The sequence below is a fragment of the Cupressus sempervirens genome, chromosome 5 (assembly GCF_028749045.1).
Source record: "Cupressus sempervirens isolate cs-2001-9-10 chromosome 5, ASM2874904v1, whole genome shotgun sequence".
Lineage (NCBI taxonomy): Eukaryota > Viridiplantae > Streptophyta > Pinopsida > Cupressales > Cupressaceae > Cupressus > Cupressus sempervirens.
The window spans coordinates 517,063,039-517,086,579 of record NC_143122.1 but is presented as its reverse complement, the minus strand read 5'-3'; the positions used below and the strand labels follow the sequence as shown (position 1 = coordinate 517,086,579).

The 23,541-nt window shown below is 35.7% G+C and overlaps 2 protein-coding genes across 2 annotated transcripts in view; one reads left to right on the top strand and one right to left on the bottom strand.

Annotated features, from left to right (window-relative positions):
• Positions 1-23,541, top strand: part of MSH5 (MUTS-homolog 5) — a 364,768-nt gene that overhangs the window by 330,152 nt on the left and 11,075 nt on the right. Inside the window, exon 31 of the mRNA XM_089831617.1 lies at positions 4,113-4,144. Within this exon, the coding sequence (XP_089687743.1) occupies positions 4,113-4,144 (32 nt within the window). The remainder of the gene's footprint in view (positions 1-4,112; positions 4,145-23,541) is intronic.
• The window catches only part of LOC149556975 (uncharacterized), a 363,967-nt gene that overhangs the window by 329,600 nt on the left and 10,826 nt on the right, over positions 1-23,541 (bottom strand). Inside the window, exon 2 of the mRNA XM_089831618.1 lies at positions 10,077-10,175. Within this exon, the coding sequence (XP_089687744.1) occupies positions 10,077-10,120 (44 nt within the window). The 5' untranslated portion in view covers positions 10,121-10,175. The remainder of the gene's footprint in view (positions 1-10,076; positions 10,176-23,541) is intronic.

The window sequence follows — 23,541 nt, the reverse complement described above, 5'->3', positions numbered from 1 at the left end:
ATTAAATAAACTGCTGTATTGCATGCCTCTGCCCAAAATTCTTTCCCCAAACCGGCATTAGATAACATACATCGAGCCCTTTCCAAGATAGTTTGATTCAACCTCTTTGCTGCACCATTTTCTTGAGGTGTATAAGGGACTGTTTTAATCCTCCGAATACCATGATTTGCACAAAAATTATCAAACTCCAAAGAGCAAAACTCACCACCATTGTCCGTTAGTAGACATTTAATCCTTTTTCCCATTTGATTTTCCACCATAGCCTTAAAAATTTTAAACTTTGAAAATACTTCAGATTTCTTATTCAACATATAAACCCAAACTTTTCGAGTGCAATCATCAAGAAATGTGACAAAATAGTTAGCACCACCAAGAGAAGTTACCTCCGTAGGACCAAAAACATCGGAATGCACAAGTTCTAATGGAGAAGATTTCTTCTCATGACCCGTCTTTACGAAGCTAGTGCGATTTTGCTTGCCGTAAAGACAATGCTCACACAACTCCAAATCAATAGATTTAAGACCTGGAAGTTGGTCTCTTTGAAGCATGACTTCAAGACCTGTTTTGCTCATGTGACCGAGCCTCTTATGCCAAAATTCAGCATTACTTTCCACAACCGCCATGGCTGCTCCCACTCCACTATTGCACTCTAAAACATATAAACTTCCAGATTTCTTACCTTTAACCAAAACTAATTGACCTTTAGATACTTTCCATGAATCAAGATCAAAATTTACATTACAGCCTTGTGTATACAATTGAGTAACTGAAATCAAATTACGCTTAAGTGTAGGAACATGCCTAACATCCTTTAAAAGCCATTGACTGCCATTTTTCTGCGATAATAAAATATCTCCTTTGCCAACAATGTCACACTCTTTGTTATCTCCAAGAAAAACTTTAGCAAACATACCTTTGTGGTAATTTGTGAACGCACTCCGACATGGAGTAGCATGAAAGGATGCGTCGGAATTGAGAACCCATGAACTTGAATCCATGTCACCAGCTGCAAGTACCAAAGCTCCATCAGTTGCAGCATTTACACCGTCTTGAATTACTTTATTTTGAGCCTTCTTGTAATTCCAACATTGCTTCTTGGTGTGGCCTGGTTTACCACAAAACCAGCAGGTGCCATTTCTTCCTCTAGACTTGGAGTGATGATTCGATCTGCCTCTTCCTTTATTATTGTTATTTCTACCTCTTTCATGACTTCTTCCTCTATTGTATGTACTCACAACTGTTAGAGCATCCTCGGAAGAGGATTCGTGGTGTTTCCTTCGAATGTCTTCACTAAGTAATGTAGCTGTGACTTCATCAAATTTCAGTTTGTTCTTGGCTACTATTGAAGTACTCACAGCCATTACTACGCCTTCCCAGCTGTTCGGAACTGAACATTATAATAAAATAGCTTTTATTTCATCATCTAATGGTATACCGACTGAAATGAGCTGACTGGCTAATGTATTAAACTCATTCAGATGATTCGACATTACTCCCCCTTCTTTCATTTTCAGATTATATAGCTTCTTCATTATGAAAACTTTATTCGAAGCAGAAGGTATCTCATACAATGAAGATAATTTCTCAACTAACTCTCTAGTTGTCTTCTTAGCTGAAACGTTAAACAACACATTACTTGAGAGTGCCAAGAAAATCGTTGCCCTTGCTTTCAAATCCAGTTTTTCCCATTCTTTGTCTGTCGATGATCCTTTTCCCTTTGCCTTACCAAGCAACACAGCTTGTAAATTTTGCTTGATGAGCAAAGACTCTATCTGCACTTTCCATAGCCCAAAGTTTTGCCCAGAAAACTTTTCGATTTTCCACTTATCCGCCTCATCCATGGTGTCTGTAAATCTTTATCAATTTCTAGAAAATCAAACGAGCTTAAAGCTCTGATACCAATTGTTGAGCTAAAATAAAAAGATACAGAAACAAAGTAGAACTGAAAAACAAAAAACAGAATTCAAAGATTCAAGAACAGACATAGAAATTATAGTGGTTCATCCAGCCAGTCTGGATTACATCCACTCTTCAAGCAGGGGATTTTCTCTTATTAGATAAAACACACATTACCATGAGCAACAGCAAATAACTGTTATAAATATTCTTTTAGTCACATTCAATGGAAGATGAAAGGGCTGAGAAGAGGAAGAGTCGCAATGATTGGACTGCACAATCAGAGCGGTTTCGCATTCCTCTGTCAGAACCGTTACAATGTGATCATAATTGCTTTTCATATTGTAGATTTGACATTCTTCTTCATTTGTTTCTACCGCGTTTATTGATAAAAACTCTTTAGGCAGAATATACAAGTCTAGTGTGTGCGTGAAGGATATTAGAGCCTTTACTTCTTTAGTTCATTAGCCCATATCATCTCTGTAGTTACTATTAGAGCAGCAATGTTTTTTGTTTTGGCTTCATGTGGAGATGTTATATCCAGTGCTAGCTCTTCCTGGTCAGGAATGGAGACTAATTTTGGGTTCCATCAATACCATCCATATGTAGTGCAACTATATAGTGTTTTACTTTGAACTATGAGTCCTTCAAGGCTGGAAACTTGTTTTGTGAATAGCTAAAAAGATATCATTGATCTGTCCTAAGGTTTTTGCCCAATTCTAACACAAATCTGAATATACTTGTCTCAGAATATTTACATTTTATGAATTGATCCTTGATAGGTATATATCTCATTACGAAGCTGAAAGGGCTCTCCTCAAACTCCAGGGCTCATACGATTGCCCACAAGTTCAATATAAACATCCACTGCATTGCCTCCAAGTAAAACCTCACAAAAGTATGCACACACCTTTGTTTTCAAATATTTTTTCCTCCAACTATAGTTTAGCATTAGGATAAATCTGATTTAGGCCCACCTTACAGGATGATAGGATCAAGCTCTAATACCAATTGTAATGACCCTTGTTAGGTTCATACGTAAAATATTCAAATTCCTTATACCAAACTCTTTTTGTAGAGCCAAATCCATATATCTCCTTTTCTCCATTAATTTTTGGCAGTGTTATTTTCTTATAATATATGTGTGGATGAAAGATCATGACTATTCATTAAATCACTTCGATTATATATATATTTCTATTTGGTTTATAATCAAACAAATATATCACTATAATTTTAATTATAATATTCTATTATTAAATACCCAAATATATTAATATATATATATTAATAATTATAAATACTTATATTTATTGCTTCATAACCATTCATTATATTATCGTATTGATTATATATCATTACACTAATGATATATATTTTATTATAATAATAATAGATTCATTATTATCACTTTAATTTATTATTATTATTTTTATTGAATTCTAATTACTCATTAATTTTATTTTATTATTATTTATTTAATATTTAATATTTAATTATTAGTAAAACCCTAAATTATAATGGGGACTTTACATGGTATTAGAGCTTGCATGCAAAGGGTGTTTAACAAATTATCAAACATCCAAAATTGAAACAATTAAGTGTTTGTTAGTGTTAGAACCATGTGTCCTTACATAAAACTACATATTTTAATACATAGTAGTGCTTCACCCATGGTATTGTTCTACTGCCATGGACAAGATAATTCCTTGAAATGGCTTCTTTAGGAAACTACTACCAATAACTTAATAAATATAAATACCTGAACCTATTTGTCTTGTGAACCAAGCTAATTGTTAAACGTACTAACTTTTGTCAATTTGAGCTGGTATAGTTTCTAAAGCAAGCTAATGGCTAGAAGCTAATAATCATGGAACACTGAGCTACCATAGTTTTGTTAAGCAAGCTACTTAGATATAACTTCATATAAAAATAGCCCTAAATAGAAAAAGAACCCTCTTCTGTCATAAATATGTTAACAAGATAGTTTGTGGTATGGTACACAAAAGTAAACCCTTCTTAAGATTAGAATCCTTATCAAAGATTAAGTTTATAAATCAATTCTGAAATTTTGGAAAGAAAAGGAATTGCATATTAATTTGACAACAGAAGAAAATTAAAATTGAGCATTTGCTGAAATTTGAAATTATAGTGTAAACTTTTAGCTACATGAATTTTCATTCATTCACTTTAATCTTGACTATCGTGTTGAGCAGGCTTGTTCGTGGTGTTGCAGTTTCAAGCTATGGTTCGTAGCATATCCCTCTATATAGATAAAACTTTTTTACTGTTTTCATTGGAGCAAATTTGTAAAAAATGTTTCATATATTTAGGTATCCTCATCAATGCATATTTGCAATTAGTTATGCCCTGAGCTTGTGACAGTAGGTGTACATCAAATTGGTTAGTTTATTTGCACACAAATGATAGCTATGGAAAATTCTATGTTCTATTTTTGGCCCACTTGCATTTTTAAAATGTCAAAATTAATGGTCATAATATTTGACAATTTGAATGCAATATAACTCTTTTTATACTAGTTATGCTCTAATATTTCAAATGTAGGTTCTCTATTTTCTATGGAATAAGTAAAGAGCAAACATATATTGAGCTGCATGTTATCCATACATAGTAGAAAGGAAACCTAGAAATGCATCCCAAGGGTTTCAATTGGTAACCCCATTTCTGGAATGTTTCAGGTATGTCCCCCTGCCATCCCCAGTTGGTGCCAAATAAAATGGAAACTTCCCCATTAAGTGGACATAGCTGTGCTTTACACCAGGGACAGCTAGCCATCCTCGACATAAAGACCAACTGCCCATTGCATTTTATTTGTCCACAATACTATGCAAATTCAGCACATAGTATGCAAATTCTGCATGTTTTGTTGGAAATAAATTATCTGATTTATTACTTTATCAAAACTGTAGTTCAATGCCATAAGCTGCAAACACAAACTTCTGAAAGTGCAAAGAACATTGTGAAAAAAAATTCAAACTAAAAAAATATAACACTTTCGGCTCAAATATTCTATTATTTGGAGTTCTAGTTCTGTAGTTCTGAGACAAACTAGTGAATGTTAAGGTACTAAATAGGCAACAACTTGGTGTAATGAATGGTGAAAAATACTGTCTTATTTTTTAGATGTCTTTATCTTGAAGAAACTATTAAAATGTTTATTCTCTACCCTGAATAAAGCATAAAAATAAATTAAATATCTGTTATGTCCCCTTAATAAAGCATAAAATAAAAAATGAATAACTGTTGTCTGCCCAAAATAAAGAAACAATGCTAAGAGTAATTTAAAATCAGTAACTCAAGTAAACTAATTAAAGTGCTAAAACATAGAACAAAATTGGCTCCTAAAATAACAATGACAAACCTAAAAATACTCAGATTTCCTTAGATGTTATATGTTGAGGTTTTATGATGTATATACGCTTGCTCCATCCATGTAATCATATGAACATTCATAATTTCTCTATAATATTTTAAATTCTTCCTATATTTTACACACTAGTCCTCTTTGCTGTCCCCTAGTCATCCCCCAAGTGGCTTGACAAAATTAGACACTCAAGAAGAGTTCCCATATTTAAAAAACTCAAGGCAACATAGCATGATAATGTTAAACGCACAAGAATTATTTGTCTATATAGCATGATAATGTTAAATGCACAAGAATTAGTTATCTATAACACTCATAAACCTTTCCATGAATAGAACCACAACAACTTATATTTAATCTTCAATGATGGAATGATACAAAAATGAAAGGAGCATGTGAAAACAAAAACCATCATGCACATAAAAAGCCTAGATTGACACGGAAAACCATGCTAAGGGAAAAAGCATGGAGAAGATTAATTCTCAACTATATTAACAATTGTTTTTGATTAAGTAAAACAGGTTTTAACGGGTGCTAGAAACCCCACAGTTTAACAAAATAATACCGAATTAAAGTTCAGAACATAAAGCAGAACAACAAGAAACAACAGGTCAAGGAAGGCCGCAAACCAGTCCTAAGACAAAACAACCTCTACAGGAGCAGGCAAACCTAGCTAAACTAAAAAACAAGGGGAAAAACAGAAAAGCCAGGAGAACAAATCAGAGTACCGTATCTTTGACCAGCTCAGTTGTCTTGAGCTCCAACTTTTCCATTGTCTCTGTTGCTTTAGTCGTTGGCTGATTTTCATCTGAAGCATGCTCCTTGTCCCTCTTCCTCTTGTTCGGTCTCGCTTAATAGCTCGGGCTTTCATCCAAGGGGTTGGCATCTGCTTTAGGAGCCCTGTTTTCCTCATTGACTATGTCAACTTTCCCTTTTGTACCAACCTCCATCATTGCTTATGTTTTTATGATATTATCATTTAATCCTTTGATAATATTAAGGCTCTGGTTAGCCGAACTGTGAAGAGTGCACTCCATCCTATCCAATCTCTTATCTATCTCAATAATTCTGGTTTCCAAAATACCAATTCTGTCAGACCCATCATCTCCTTCCTTCCCTTTTAGCCCTATTACCCTATTCTTTAACTCTTCAGTTTCATGGAAAATCTACTTGATTGACTTGAAGTTATCCACCATGCTATTGCGGGCATTGTTGAGGAGATTCATCCCCACCTCCTTGGCATTGTCACTGAGAACCACCATTGCCAGATCAATCAGTTCTTCCAAATGGATTTTTCCATCATCCCCTCTAAGACCTTAGGTTGTATAGTCTCTCTAACAATGCCCATCTTTGCAGTCCGAGACTCGAAGTTCCTTCAAACCATTTTCTTGCCCTTGGAGCTGAAAGATATAGTAGTTTTCTCCTTACCATAATCCTCTTTCCTGACCACTTGGGCAGTGGGATTAGTCTCCTGACCCTTGCCAGAATCCTAATCATCTTCACTTTCAATTCCCCTTCTCCTCTTTGTTGGGCTTTCCACCTTCCTGTGAGCCTGAAACTTTCTAGTACCCTCCTCTTTCACAACAGTCTCCTCTTCTGTATCCATCCCCTCATCCTCTTCATTATAATCCTCTACTGAATTCACCTCAAACTTGAAACTTTTTCCTGCCAAGCCTTTCCCAATCTTTTTATTCTTTTGCTTGCCCAAATCCTTAATTATCTTGGCCACCTCCCCCGCACTATCCTGAGTATTAGAAGGGAGATGTGAGCTTTCCATGTCGTCTGAGGATTCCACTTTGTGGGCAATAGATCTGCCATGGGTTTAAGCCTTGAAGTGCTCATAGATTAGTAACAACATGCCCTCATGGAAAGCTGGGTTAGCATACGACTTCTTCTTGTAACCCATAATATTCTTATTAACTGAGGAAAAGAGGTAGAAGGGTATGGAGATTTTCGTGACACACCTAAAGTGGTTAAGGATGACAAAGTGATGGGTACGGATTCTATCATACCTTGTATCAAGCATAATGTAAGAAATATTCACCCTCAGGATGAACCTCCAGAGTTTTTAAATTGAATCTAGTTCATAGAATGCTCTCGTCTTCACCATATTTTCATCTCCTTAGCATCTTTATCGAAATCTTTCACTGCATTAAAGGAAACATTTTTGTCCCTAAAGAAATTGATTCCCTCGGTAGGGGTGCTAGTGACCTCTGCTATGATGCCTTCATTTACCCAAAAATCAACCTTGTGAATCTTAACTTTTCCATCTTTCTAGGACGTGACCATAAGATCTATAACCGTAGGGTTCCAGCCATGCCATTTCTCAACAAACTTGGAAATGCCACCATCCCTCAGTTTCTCTCATACCTTCAACCACCTTTTCTATTTCGCCGCTTCATCCTCTGGCTCTTTGCGATGCCTTTTTATCCACCATCTTGTTGCTTAGAGTAGAAATTTTCTACAACATCCGATAATGAATAACTAATTGCATATAAAACTCACTGAAACAAAGCTTTCCTTTGTTCTCAGGAATGCAATAGTAATTAAGCTTATCAATCACCCATAAAGCATGCCAAAAAGCTTCCCAATTAAGATAACTCGTGTTTAGCTCTCAATAAAATTAATGTGATTCTAACAAATTAACCTTTCATTATTACTCTTAATATTTCTTGTCCTCCCCTATATTCTCTCAATCTCTATCATGCTTTTTGCTGTTGTCGGAAGCCCGTCACCATTAATCCACCTGTATGACATTTGCCTTTTGACCGCCTTGTTGGCCATCCAGTCGACAACCGAGTTGGCCTCTTTATAATCATGTGACATGTGGACCTTGTTGAAAGTGAGCAGGATATGTTTGGTTTCTTCCACTAAATTCTTGATTGACTAGGATGGAGGTAGGCCTTTTATGATGTTGCTCAAGTCCCCCTCAACCCAAAGGCATTTAACACCAATATCCTTAGCCAACATAGTTGTTTGAAGGTTAGCACACACCTCAGCAAAGTGGTTGGTTTGGTGCCCTAGAGGGAAGGTTGCCACTACTATGCCATAACTGTAGCAATTATGAATCACTTCACCATTGCCTTCTTGCCTCAGATTTCTTTTAGCCACTCCATTGAAATTCACTTTGTGCCAACCCATAGGGGGAAATGTCCATTGACATTCCTCTCTTCTTTTCTTTGTGGCATTACTACACCTACTGTCTCCTGCAAACGGGTTAGAACCTTTGCAGAAAAGGTAGTTTTCCAAAAGGGCATTACGAATTTTACCTGACACAATCTTGGTGGGGAGGCTAGCTTCCCTAAATATTTGATTGTTGTGTTCTTTCCGTATTCCCCAACCAAAGTGAGGCAGAGCCCATTTACTGATGGCTTGAAGACCAGAGCCCTTCCACAAGTCATCCCATTGCCTCAGGAATTTAGTAATTGTAGCAAGGGCACACTAGTCCAAACCGAAATCATGGCTGAAAAAAGACCAAACCTCTCTTGTGAAAGAGCAATGAATAAACAAGTGATCCACAGTCTCAGCCTGGTTTTTGCAAAGGACGCATCTATTAGGAATGTACATACCCCTTTTGATGAGATTGTCAATAGTAAGCACCCTATTCTGGAGGAAAAGCCAAAAGAAATTTTTGATTTTAGGAATAAGGCTAGGGTACCAGGCCTTTGCTTGTATTGGTTTGGAATCCTGTTTCAACTGAGCTTGGTACCTTGAGGCCACCGAGTAAATGCCAGAAGAAGTGTTCTCCCACACTAACTGGTCCTAATCCTCATTCAACTGTTAGGGTGGCATGGTTAAGCTGATTTTCACAAAGAATGCTCACTGTAGAAAGGCTCACTACTAGAGAGAGAGGTTACTGCCTGGAAGAAGGCTCATTGCCCAGAAGAAGAATAGAAGAGAAAAGATCTATAGCTGATACACTTCTGAAACTTGACCAAAACAACTATAGTTACCTTTTCGTCATTGTTTTCAGTAGCTGATTCATGAAAGTGTCGAAAATTTGTTGAAGATAATTATTTGGCATTGCTAACATTGATATCCAAATTTGTGATCCAAATGGTTTTACTCCGATGTAATGCAACTCTACTGGATGGGTTCAAATTATAGACCTTGGCTATGAACATTTCGTCATACAATTGCTATATGAACTAGTCTTAAGAAAAACTATAATTTGCATTCCCAAAATTACTGCCTTTCTGAACTAATACTGATAGGTCAGAACTCCATTAAAATATAGAATCAATAACATGAACACATTATAACATGCCACCGTTTCTTATAAAGATTTTTCTAAAATGATGGCAGAATTACATTCCAGTACTCGATATATTAATATGCAAAGTTAAGCACTTACGGGTGGAGGAAAGAGATAATAGGCCCGTGATTTCTACATATGCTAAGGGTGGTCAGGACCTGAAGTGGAGATAAGACCCGACGCCACTACCGAGACTCAACCAATCTATTGTCTGCAAATGCATATTGTGCCCGGAATCCACCGCACATACCAATGTAATTGTTGTTCATTTTTCACACATGTTCAAATGAAGGAAAATACATGCTTATTACTTTCAAGTAATTTTCGAAAAATGCATCAAAGAAAAGTATTTTTATTCATTTTGAAATAATGTTCAATATTTGCATGATGGAGCAAGTCATGACAGAAATTAAATGCTGAAAGTAAATTTCTCCCACACATCTGACTGTGAGAGTAGTCTCTACGTGCTGACATACATCTATACCCTAATGAAATCAATAACAGGAAAAAAGAGAAAAAGGAGAAAAAGGTCATGGGCACCAGTCATTGCTTGTAATGACTGGTGAAGTGATGTCCATCTGCATCCACCGTCTTGTTGTTCCGTATCTTGCTTTTCTCGTGCTTCCAATCCCTGCGTCCCTGCGTCCACAAAAGAGAAAGGGTTAGATCCAATGGATCTAAGCAACGCTGATAGCTCACTTCATCTCACTTTCATCATTTTGCATGCTATTCATCTCAATGGAATATAGACATACATCAGCACATAGAGAGATTAATCACGAAAAATAAAAGTATAAAAGGGACAATTCATTTTGCTTTGAAACCTTTTACTTTTTAAAACTGGTGAAAACAGGATAAGCTTAGCATGTGGGATTGATATGTATGCATATGAATAATAGAAAAAGAGAAGTATTAAAGGGACAAACTATATTAGTTTTGAAACCTTTTGCTTTAATTGGTGAAACAGCAACAGAAGCATGTCAAGGATTGCTTGTACACTCGAGATATAACAGCAAAAGAAGTAGAGACTTTAATTCTTGCACAGGAAGCATAAGTTCAAACTACAAAGTAAAGTAAGCAATCTAGGCATGACTTCCAAATAAAGACAACAGGTGTGTTACTATCTTAATAAGTAACCAGCAGAAGTAAGAGTGAAAAAGCGAAACATGAGAGAAAAAGGAAGCCATTTGACATCACAAAAGAAGTATGCTACTTTCAGAATTAAATCACAGGTTTGAAATAAAATAAAGATAACAGTTGCTAAGATTTTGTAACAGCAGCAAGCAAACTACTAAGAGATCTGATACATCTTTTAAGGAAAGCAAATAATGTTACTTTCAGCAAAGTAAGATAGATCTTCAGACATAGAGATACGCAGTAGATATGACCAAGATAGAAAGCCAATGTAATTTTCAGCAAAGACAAAACAAAAAATCTGGTTCCTGGGTGTAATAAAAAATGAATTCAATTAAAAGTAGCATTCGTTCATGTGGAGAATACAGTGTTCGATTCATAAAAATCCTAAGGAGAGAAGTTCAGCAGATTATTTTACAGCAAATGAAATGGCTACGTCTATCATTTCTGAAAAGTAGAAATCCTCATAGAAAATTGCAGATCTGAGATAAATGTGGCGCCCAGGTGTTACAAACTTTCTTCCAAAATAAAACCAGTATGGTAAAAAGTTACCCCAGCAAGCTCACAGAGATATCTCAAAAAGAGAAAAATAGCAAAATGTGTTCTTCAAAGAACAAAAAATAACAGTCGGCATGTGATTTGTTATAACCATGAAGCAAGAAAGCTCACAAGAAAAGAAGAGGGAAAGATCTCTTACAACTCAGCTGTAGACGTCCACGTTTTTCCTTCTTGTTTTCAAGCACATGAAATAAGTTTAGCAGCGTCTAGGTAATGCTCAGCAAAGGACAGATGACAGCTTTCAAGAGGAGCAGCTTTTGGCCGGTATAACATCAAACCCTTAGTCGACACCTTAAAAGACCACGTATACCTCATGCCAGCAGTCAAAATGCACCTGGCATCAAAATTGAAAGTGCAATACACAGCAAAAATGGCTTCTCCAGCAACAAGAGAAATCGCAAATCTGAGCTTTAGTCGAATAAGGGTTTCAGAATAACCCTATTTTGGCGCTTGCAAAGTTTCATAACTCCAAATGACAACATAATACTCTCAAATTCTTTTATGAATCCCTTAAATTCCATTTGATAAACTTTCAGGTCCGGTCACATATAAGAGGAGTTGGAGATATTTATTTTTGCATGGGTTTGTTATAATGCGACTTGCATTATTGGTTATACTTTTGCATATATTTGTTTTAGATTATTATGCTTTAAAGTTGATTCATTCTATGATCAACTTAAAGATAATAAATTTTAAATTGCAAATTATAAGAATAAGGCAAGTAAAAAGGAATAGACTCTTAATCAAGTCTTACCTTTATTTTATTTATTACTTTTTAATTGCATAAATATTTAAAAGATTGTAATTATTATTTTTATAATTGATAGTCTTATAAATCAATTATTAAAAATAATAAACATTCGTGCAATTAAAAATAATAATAAAGTCTAGAGTCAAGACAAGTAAAAGCGAAGTTGGTATTTTTAAATGCCAAAATTCAAGGGGGCAGCTGCAGTTGATTTTTAGAGGCACAGTTCAGACTGAAGATTTCAGAGTGCATTATGGAGTGATTTATGGTAGTTTGGGGAGTTTTTCTAGTTTTTCTCATGCATGGATGGTGGAACCTCAATTTGGGGTATTTTGAGCATGATTTTGGAATTTTTAGTGGTTTTTAATAATGAGTTAACTCATTATTTCGACCCAGCTTTTTTGCTTTGAGGCAGCTGTATTGTTTATATATACTCTTATTTTTGAGTAAGGGGTTCAGATTTTGAGAGAGGATGCTTATGTGATTTCATCCTTAGTGTTTCCTTTTTCTCCATGATTCTGATCCATTATGCAGATGTACTGTTTTGAGGACCTTTGATGAAAATAAAGTTTTCATTGGAACCAGTTTTGGAGTTGATAGATTTAGTTGTGTGCATTAAGGTGATTGATGTTATTCAAATCGTGTTTTAATAATAGGCCTTTCTGAATGATGTCTTATCTTGTACCTTCTTTATCTAAATACTTGTTCATAGGTTTTGAGTTGTGTTTCAATTATTGATGTATTCGATTGTGATCAAATTCCATTCGTATATTTTCAAGTTCATAAACCTTCTCTTAAATTATTGATATGAATTAGCAGATTTTCAAATAAGGTTTCTTGTGATTGTCTTGTCAAATTTTTCATTGTGTCTCAGTTATAGCAGTATCCTGTGTTATCAATCTTGGTATATTACCTTATTTCTTTAGGTTATCCGCGTTTTAGGTTGTCTTTTTACCCTTTTCCATCTGAAATTTTTCATTTCTCCATTAGTACAAGTAAGGTCTAAGATATATCATACAGGAACCAGCCTAGAATTCTGAGGTTCAGCCAAGTTATAAGTTACCCACAACTTTTGGCTGATCCCATGTTTCTCCAAAATCGCTGCGAGTTTTAGGACTTAAGGCAAATTTTCAGGGTGCAGATTTTGGAGATAACAGTAATGCCTTCACATCTTCCAGACTCTATTCCGATTCAGACATGATTGCCGCTTCAAACATGTGAATGCCAATCCCGACTTGTGACTGATGCTAGCTTTGAAACACTGCTTAATATTGACTTTCCTGAATGCCATGTTATCTCTATGATTTGCTCTTTTGATTATCTTTGTTCTGTCCGCTTGTGATAAATTCCCTTTACTACTGCCTTCTTGCTCCGCTATGCAGATATTAGTCAATCTATGACTGTTGCCCCTGCCTAGTATGCAAAGTACGTACCCAAATTTGACTTAATCTCCTCTACGAGATTCCATATCAAAAATCTGCTATTTGCTGTAGATCCCAAACTGTATCCACTCCTTGTTACGTCAAAAATTGTATGTGAATACTAGGTTTGTGTCTAGTATCACAACTTTCTTAAGGGATTTGGTCCTTAAGAACAATCCAGTAACAATTTAAGCGACCATTAGGATTTTGAAGAGTTTTCATATATTCATTTGTTGTGTCTTTCCCAAGATTGAGCCTCTTATTTATAACGTTGAAGTGAGGGAAAAGTGTTGAAATAAGAGATGTGGGATAAAACACCAATTTCATCTTCTAGTCACTTAAGTCACTTTATAAAGTGAAACTTTATTAAAGTACTTTAATACATTAAGTGACGAACTTAAGACAAATCTTCTCATGTGATTGGTAGGCATCCTTTCTGGAAATGTCGTTAATCTATCCGGATGTGGAGATAGATTAACCAAGCGCCAAAAGAACTAGTGTGAAAGAGGGGACATGACAATCCTCCCTTCTTGGGATTGCTTGCCCTTAAGCAATCTCAATGCTAGATCCTATAAAATAGACTCACCTTCCCAAGTGGCGTCTTCATATGATAAATCCTTCTAGTGGACTAGATATTCTCTGACAGACCTGTTTCGCAACTTCTTTTCCCTAGTCTCAATCACCTCTGCCGGCTTCGATACAAGTCTACCCTCATTGTCAAGTGGAGGCAAGCCCTCTAATGGTACAACCTGATGACCAATTGCCTTCTTGAGGCACGAGACTTGAAACACATTGTGGATTCGACTATCACCAGGTAAATCCAACTTGTAAGCAACCTCACTAACCCTCGAGATGATGCAATAAGGTTTGTAAAATCTAGACTTAAGCTTTTCTAACCCACTTTTCTTCAGGGAGCTCTGTCTATATGGCTGGAGACGAAGATAAATCATGTCACCTATCTTGAAGCTCTACTCTGTATGGTGTCGATCAGCATATAACTTCTACTAGTTTTGCACCTATTGAAAAATGAAGAAATGACATGAAGGATTGCCAAAAATTGACTGTTTGTAGTTAGAGAAGAAAAACTCTTACTAGCAAACAACTTGAGATTGAACTCAACAGAAACCTTAAAAAAGAATGCAGAGATAGGATCACGTAGAGTACAATTCAGGGATAACAAATTGTTCCATGATACCCTATCGACACATTAAAACAAAGAGGATGCACCTACGAATGCATAAGAAAATTGCGTAGGGTTGCCCCACTTTTGTGAAGCCAAAATTGAGGACAACAATATCGTAATTCGCTGATTTTCTATAATTTGGTCCAAATGTAAATATAGTTGGTGAAGGTTCTACAAATGGTGGGCGGAGATAAAAAAACCCATGGGGTATCTATATAATGTCATGCATAAGGCCAAAGAGGCCATTCAACATCAATATAGGTCAAATGAGACCAAATATAGACCCATATGGAACATAATCGATCGTAGGAGGAACCAACTACTCCAACAACATATTCATGCAACTGCGTACTACTTGAACCCCAAGTTCTATTTCTTTGAAAGTTTTAGAGCAGATGCAGAAGTTAAAATTGACTTGAACACACGTATTCAAAGATTGGTTGTAGATTTGGACTTTCGAGACTTCGTACATGATGAGTTACAGAGCTACAAGAGGGAAGAGGGGCTATTGTTTTCTTCACCTAATTGCAAAGATAGGAATACACCCTACAACTAGGAACAAAAAGAACATGTGTTTAGTTTTTTTTATAAAATTTAATTCGCTCATTAAGCTTATTAGAATCTTCACCACATTATAAATGACTTATCTAATCCTTGTAGTTCCGTGGTGGGACAATTATTGTGCCACAATGCCTAATCTTCAAAAGCTTGCCATCCAAATTTTATCGAAGCCCATAGTGCTTCTAGTTGCGAGAGAAACTAGATTACTTTTGAGAACATACCCACAAAGAAGTGCAATAAGTTGATTCAGAAGCGCTTGACTTGGGTGGCATTGATCCATATTCAATAGATTGGATTTGCTCCTCTTGATGGTGATGATGTAGATGAGCATGTGGATTATTTTTTATTGACTGGTGAGCAGCTAGTTGAGTTTTAGATGGAGGCAAATGACTGGGATGTAGAAGTGGCAGCACGTGAAGAGGAACATGAGCTTGGTCATCCATTAGAGGCTTCTATTGAGCCTAAGGCACCTATTCAGACACTTGTTGAGGATGTTGCGATTGCAAGTACTTCAACACCACCCAGACAACAACAATGATCTCTTTTGAGCTTTACTTGTAGACTCAATTTATGATTTCTACTTCGAGTTTTCATTGATACGGAAACTTGAACTTAATATGGATTCAGAAGTTGTAGTTTCGTGGAGTTTGACTTCTATATATATTGAACTTATTCGTTTTCCAACATCGTACTTATTTTTTGAGATATGATTCTATCACTATGTTGATTCACTAAGTTTTTAATTGCTATGAATTACTATTTAACTCAAAACTTTGATTAATATATGGTGGATATCTCAGATCATTATATGCTCTACAAGTTGGGCTTGTATGTGTTTGTTTTTAAGAATGTTTTAAGAAATTATATATTGTAGATAGTAGTTTTCCACAATCCATCAAAATTCTTTGTTGTATTTCTTGGGTAGATTGTGTTCTAATTCTCTCTCATCCTGATGATGGATCACAGAGTGTGATCCGAAATGTTGATGCAAAAATTATAACACAATCTGCCCAGAAAATACAACAAAGAAATTATATATTTTCAAATGTTCAATAAAAGTACTGATTTATTGCTGAATTTTTTGCCAATCTTTAGGCAATTTTGAGATTTTCAAAAAATTTGGGTCAGCTGTAATATTACTGAAACTAAGTTTTCAACTATGTATAAAACATTCTTTTGGATCTGAGTGGGTAAGTATGTAGCAAAGTGTATAAATAAAGGTGGTTTGAGGGTTTATGAGGTAATGCAATAAGGCATAGAGAAGTAGTTGAAGTTAGTGACAAGAAGTATTCAATATTGTGAGATTGTTGTAGATTAACCAAATATTCCAAACAAATTTGCTGCAGATAGTTGATATTGCACCCTTAGACAGTTGTGGCTTCACGCATATGCAGATGTAACATTATTAGTTCAATACTGTCTATAAGACTATTTTGTAATCATTTGGTTTTGTATTGGGGAAGTTAGCCCACTAGCAATGAGCCTTACCTGCCATGAGCATGTTGGCGGTGATCCTTTTTGTAAAAATCACCTTAATTGGTGTTTATATTCATGAGAATCAGCTTCTTCATGTTTTCTTTCCCATCTTAGGTTTCGACATAAATTTTGGTATCCATGTTGTATGGTGTTTATGTGCTTTCTTGATTATTTCTATCTTATCTATATGAATAATCAAATACTACTTGGATTATTTGTGAAAATTGTATTATGATAACTGATTCACCCCCCTCTCAGTCATCTAGTTTGTTCAACTACTGGTATCACAGCTTGGTGCCTTATAGATGGGAACTAACCACTTGAGGGTGATCTTGGTAGTTTGAATAGATGACAAGAGAATATTACTTTGATGAAGGATTGGAGACAATGTTGGATGATATGGAATGCACAAAATTTTTAAATGAGTAATTGAAAGAAAACATCAAGGAAGCTAATGCTTTTATTTCTAGACTAAGGGAGAAAATTCAGAAAATTCAAAGCAAGACACAAAGAGGTCAACTAAGACTAATTGAATCAAAAGAAAATATTGTGGATCTTAAACTATGACTGGATGCATGCAAGAAGATTGAAGAATTTCTCTTGTGAAATTTCAAATCGGAACATTAAGGGTAAAGACAAGGAAGTTGCTGAAGTGAAATTTGAAGTAACAAGCAAGGTGTAGGACATAGGAACATCTACAAAAGGACCTTCAGTTAGGCAACCAATTTCTCAAAGGCACTCATCAATTTATGGTAATTGTTTTCTAAGCAAAATTATTTGACATAAGGCAATAGCATGTAAAAGAAAGAAGGAATAGAACATAGTTACAAGACTCAAACTTGCTAAGGACTTTGGAATGCTGATTTTTGACTCGGACTCGAACTCAATGTCTAGACTTTTAAGATCTCAACAAATTGAAAAATCAAAGAAATTCAAAGATTTCTAAAAATTTAAAACTTTTTACATGCAGCATTTTGGTAATTAACATCAAAGACACAATAATTGAGATAAACAGAAGCTACTTTGCACTATACACAAGTTTACATTGATCACATAAACATAAATGCAAAATTTTCAAGGAAATAAAGTAACCTAAATAATACATTAGAATTATGAGTAGTGTCACTATCAAATGTCTACAATTTCCATGGACTATGAAATCCATGGAATCAAAAGTTCAACACATATATCAAAATCAAAGCTAGAGCCTAGAAGACTAAGACTCTATGTAGCCTATACATTGATCAATCGACTGTGCAAGCTTCCTATGTGTATGCCTAAGATGGGTCATGGAAGATTTTGCACCATCTTCTCTTCTTGTGTCTGAGCCTGAGGCTCATCCTCATCCTTGTCATCCTCATCATCCTTGAATCCCTCTCTCTTAGGGTCCTAAAACAAGTCTCCCCATGCTCTAACCTCTTCTGCCATCGCTACTGCCTCTTCCTCTCGATCCGTCTGATCAATCCATTCCACGTCTTCATTATTGAAGAGAGGATCATCAATCTCAATGTTCCACTTTGCATGTGATATTCCCTTCCATTTGGTAGACAACTAAATCAATAGATGATTAAGTTAAAGATTTGAACTAATTAATATAAGAGAACAATCATACAAGAGTCAATATATGGATAGCTCACCATCGGTTTATGAAAACATTGAACAAGCAACAGAAATTTTTTTAATGATTGGTGATAGCAATCATGTTCATGTTAATGATGCAGTGATTACTTTATGAGCAGCTAGTAATTACAAGAAGTAGTGATTACACAACAAAAGAGGAGTATTATAGTAAAGAGGACACTACATGCAGCTGCAAGCTTAAATAAGAAGAGTTGTAAAGACCCTTGTAGCTAAGGTTGCCACTTCATAGACTTGATGGAGAAAGAATTTTTGTCAACCATTAATAGATTCATGGAAACATGTAATAACCCCAATAGGTTATAACTTTTTCAATCACAAAAAATCCTTATACTTCAGTTGTTTGACATTTCCTCAAACACTTTGCAAGCAAGGGTCATCTGACTGATATAACTTTTTAGATTGCTGCAGTGATTCTTGTTTGGATTTGCTTCAAAGAGAATGCTTACAAAAAGACTCCAGATTGTCTAAACAATGACCTAATATGAATGTGCAACTAATTTTGGCAATATTCAATACATATATGTGACTTAAACTACTTGCAAAATGCAGCTACAACAATTAGTAATTATGACAAATACTTTGGATGCAACTTAGGATGGCATTAATGCACTTACAACCAAGTGGCATTAATATAAACACTTAGTATGCAAAATTATAACATTATTTATGCCAAAAAGAGAACTTACAGCCAATTGATATTTTGTCAAACAATTGGAATGCAAACTAATAAGCTGATCATCAACTCTAGAGTTGCAATATAGATAGTCTAAAAATTACAACGCTCTTTCAATTGCAAAATCCTAGCTTTCCTTTGATACCAATAATGCCAATTGGCAAACAAAAACAAGTACAATGTAAAATAATGAAGTGCTGAAGCTATATTTTGTACTCAGCTGAAAACCTACATTTCTCAGAAAATATGCCAAATGAGAAGTGAAGAACCTGATTGTGGATGGCTGTAATATTTTCCTTCAATGCTGCCCCTTTTGCTTTGCTTTTTTCCGATCTACTTTTACCACTTGCTTTTTTCAGATTTGTTTTTTCGTTTTTGCTTTTTCGAACTGCTTTTTCGGATTGCTTTTTTCGGAGCTGCTTTTTCGGCCTTTTTTTTCGAACTGCTTTTTCGGCCTGCTTTTTTCGAACTGCTTTTTTTGGCCTGCTTTTTTCGAACTGCTTTTTCGGCCTGCTTTTTCGAACTGCTTTTTCGGCCTGCTTTTTTTGAACTCATATATTTTTTCTCAATGTAGCACAAATAGAAGACTGAAGTATCTTCCTCCCAGCTGTAATAATTCAAGTGATATTTCACACCCTCAAAATTGCGTACCAATTGAGAGTTTTCGTTCTCAATGGCCAGTTGTGACTATTGCAGAAACCTTAGGCTCCACAATGCACATCAACAAACATCAACATCAACAACAACAAATCTGGATGATTAGAATGAAGCCCGAGGTGCCTATTTATTCTTTTTCCTCCACTTTCTCCAGAAGCTTCTAGAACATTATTTTATTTTATCTATTAAGTGACTTTATAAAATATTTTATAATTCAAGTCACTTTATTAAATTAATTAAATATAAAGTTACCTTTTAATATCTATTTATTTGATAACTTTATAAATAATTAACTTAATACCACTTATTTATTTAATTAAAATAATTAATTAGTCATCCTCATAAAATATTCATTATTTTGGACAACCTAATTAATTAAATTAATTAAATCAAATTGCCTCCAAAATGGGGACATGACAAGACAACCTTCACCATTGGCCACATGTGATAATACAGTTTGATGAGTTCCAAAAGTTAAAGAGACATCAAGATGAACAGAAAGTATTGAAGCAGTTTGTTGAGAATGTATTATATTACAATGGGAAGTTGACCAACACTCGGTTTGAGATTGTGCTAGCTCCATCTGAAGACGACCAATTATAAGATTGTGTAAACAGATAATTATGTTAACATGAATTGAGTACACTAATCAAAATATTGGTGCATGTTGTTCCATATTTCTCACTGTATAGTGTTCCAATGATTTAAGAAAAGTTCCTAGTTGTTCCTGATGTGAAGTACATCTTAACAAAAAATAAAGAAAAATACAATGTTATATGATCAAGTATTAAATTTGTTCTTTAGTCACAAATAAAACAATGCTTGTAGATCTTTGGAGTGTATCTCCCTTTGAGCCCCTCAATCTGTTGATTGTCGTTTCACCCATTGTATCATGATGGGGTAATCTGAGTTGCTCATTGTGGAGACCCATGCTAGTTCCTTCTTACATGGCTCTAGTGTCCCTCATGTCATGTCGTCCTTTAACTTGTAGTCATCGTCTTCCTCTCCGTCCGACCCTATCCTTTGGGTTAGTAACAATGTGAGTGGTTTGAGGACTTTAGCCCCCCACGGTCACATTAGCGCTTTGCCAATTTCTTTCTCCAATAGTTCAGCAAGTGATGTACCCCCTTCAATTGGGCCCTCTCATCCCTCGATGCATGACTGGGAAAACAAGTTAGTTGTGAACTTGTTGAATGCTACTATAACCCCCTTTCTTTAAATTTTTTTAAATGGGTCTCAACTTTGCTCTCACCCTCCCCCCACTCCATTCCTTTCATTGATTTTCTTATTCAGAGCGAGAATGCCATTCTTTCTCTCCCAACAATGTTGTGAAGGAAGTTAGGCAAGATTGTGTTGTGGCTTTGAGACATGCCAAACCACCTAGGCACAACTTCCCTAGTTCTAAGTTATGAGCCTTCAAGAATTTTATTAACAATGACACCGTTGTCACTAGAGATGACAAAGGCAATGCCACTGTCATTATGAATCGGCAAGACTACATCTCCAAGATGCTTGTCATGCTTTCACATATGAGCAGTTATAGAATTCTTCCCCACAGCCTGTGCCCCAAAATTTTGAAAAAAGTCAAAGTGATTATCTCCAACTCCTCCTGTGATGATGCAACCAAGCAAAATTTGGTGCTAACACCTTGTATCTATAGGGTTCCAAAAATCCACAAGGGGAGCATTCCTTTGAGACCCATTGTTGACATTATTGGATCACCCACCTATTTTCTTTCTGCCCACCTCACTAAATTAACATCCCCCTTGGTGGGTAAGTCAGACTCCATTGTCAAGGATTCTAACCACTTTGTTCATTTCATTTATGACACTAGGTTGGACAATAATGATATTTTGGTGAGTTTTGATGTGGTCTTCCTCTTTACCAAGGTGCCTATTCTCAACTCTAGAAATCGTCAAGCACAAGTTGAGTGTTGGAATTGCTGATTTGGTAGAGATTTACTTGAGATTCACCTTCTTTTCTTTCCATGATGTTATCTATGAGCAAGTTGATGATGTAGCTATGGGATCACCCTTATCCCCTATCATGGCCAACCTCTTCATGGAGCATTTTGAGGAATTAGTCCTCTACTCCTTTCCTCTTAAACCTAGATGGTGGAAGAGATATGTTGATGATACCAACATTTGTTGGCCTCATGGGCATGAAATACTTAGATTTTCACATGCACATCAACAACATTAACCGTAGCATTTCCTTTACCATTGAGCTTGAACATAATACCCAATTACCCTTCCTTGATGTTCTCATTAGGAAGCCAGATGGATCCCTTGGATGTTGAGTGTTTTGTAAGGTCACCAATACTGACCTTTATCTCCATTCCTCTTCCCACCACCACCCCAACCAAAAAGTTGGTATCCTCAAGACCCTTACTCTTAGAGCCCTTCGAATTTGTGATGATTATAACTTAAACCACGAGCTTTCCCATCTTTGGTAGGTTTTCCGGTTGAATGGGTATTCCCATAAGCATATTTCTAAGGCTCTCCACCAAGCTAAATCTTTTTTCCTTTCAGCTGGGGTCACCCACACATCCCCCACCCCCTCTCCCTTGAACACCTCCCTCCCTTTAGTTATTGGCATTTCCCAAAAAATTGTCAAAATTCCTTCTAGAAAGGGTCTTTTTGTCACCTTTAAACCTCTCTCTAGGATAAGGAATATTGTCCCCCCTCTTAAAAATGTCAAAGTCTCTTTTTCATGCTCAAGTCTACAAGATAGTGTGTTCTTGTGATACCCCCTAGGTGAAACATGCGGCTCTTTTAATACCAGATTAAGAGAGCATGGTGCTAGCATTAGGCATGATGGGGTCCACAAATTGGCTTTGGCAGAGCACCTTCTCTTCTACCAAACATCATATATGTTTGAAGAGCACTAAGATCCTATCCAAGGAGGACAACTATTTTAAGAGAAAGCTTAAGGAGGCCATAGAAATAAAGTACCATCCCAACAATTTCAATTGAGATGAAGGGTGGTTTGCCAGTATGTTCACATCCTCTATTAGGCTCACTCCACAACCTCCATCATCCTTGATGTTTCTTCCCTCCTCCACCTTTGATGGCTTCCCTTTGTCTTTGTGTTTCTTTCTTGTGCCCCCTCCCCCCTTGCTTTTCTCTTCGCTTTGTCTCCTTGTCCCACTTATGGTGCTCCTTGTTGTGTTCTGGGTTCTCTCCTTTTTTGTCTATGCTTTCTTGTTTTTGGTTTTATCTTCCCCCCTCCCTTGATTTGATATTCCATATTTGTTGGGTGGGAGGGCTCTCCCTCTTTTCTAGTCCCTTTTTATTCCTATTTTTTTCGCTTCCTTCTGATTTTCCGTGTGGACTTTGTGTGAGTTATTGTATTTTCTCGTGTCCTTTTTTAATTTCTTATTCTTTTATTTATGTACTCGTTTTTATATGTTTTCATTTTTTGTGAGTATACATACATGTATATATATATATACACATTTATTTTTGGATTTTAATTTTAACATTTTATTTTTCTCTTTTCTCATTATTTTGGTATATATATAATCTTTTTTCTATATATATATATATATATTGTTATTTTTTAGATTTTTTCTATATTCGTAATAATACATTATATCTGAAAAAATAGACCAAAAAAATGGAAAGATGGAAAGGGAAATGGCTAACTAAAGTGGGTAAAAGAACCATGATTAAAACCATTTTATCTGTCATTCCAACATACCAAATGTCATGTCTTCTACTTCCCAAGGGAGTAAAAAGAAACTTAGACAACAAGTTAAGGAAGTTCTTTTGGCAAGGCACTAAAGAGAAGAAGAAACAAGCATTGATAAAATGTGAAAGTATACGCAAACCTAAAGAATATGGAGGTTTGGATATGAAGAACTGGAGTTGGCAAAATGAAGCTCTAGGAGCAAAACTAATTTGAAGCATGTATCAAGAACACGATAGCAATGAGCAACACTCTTATTTCAC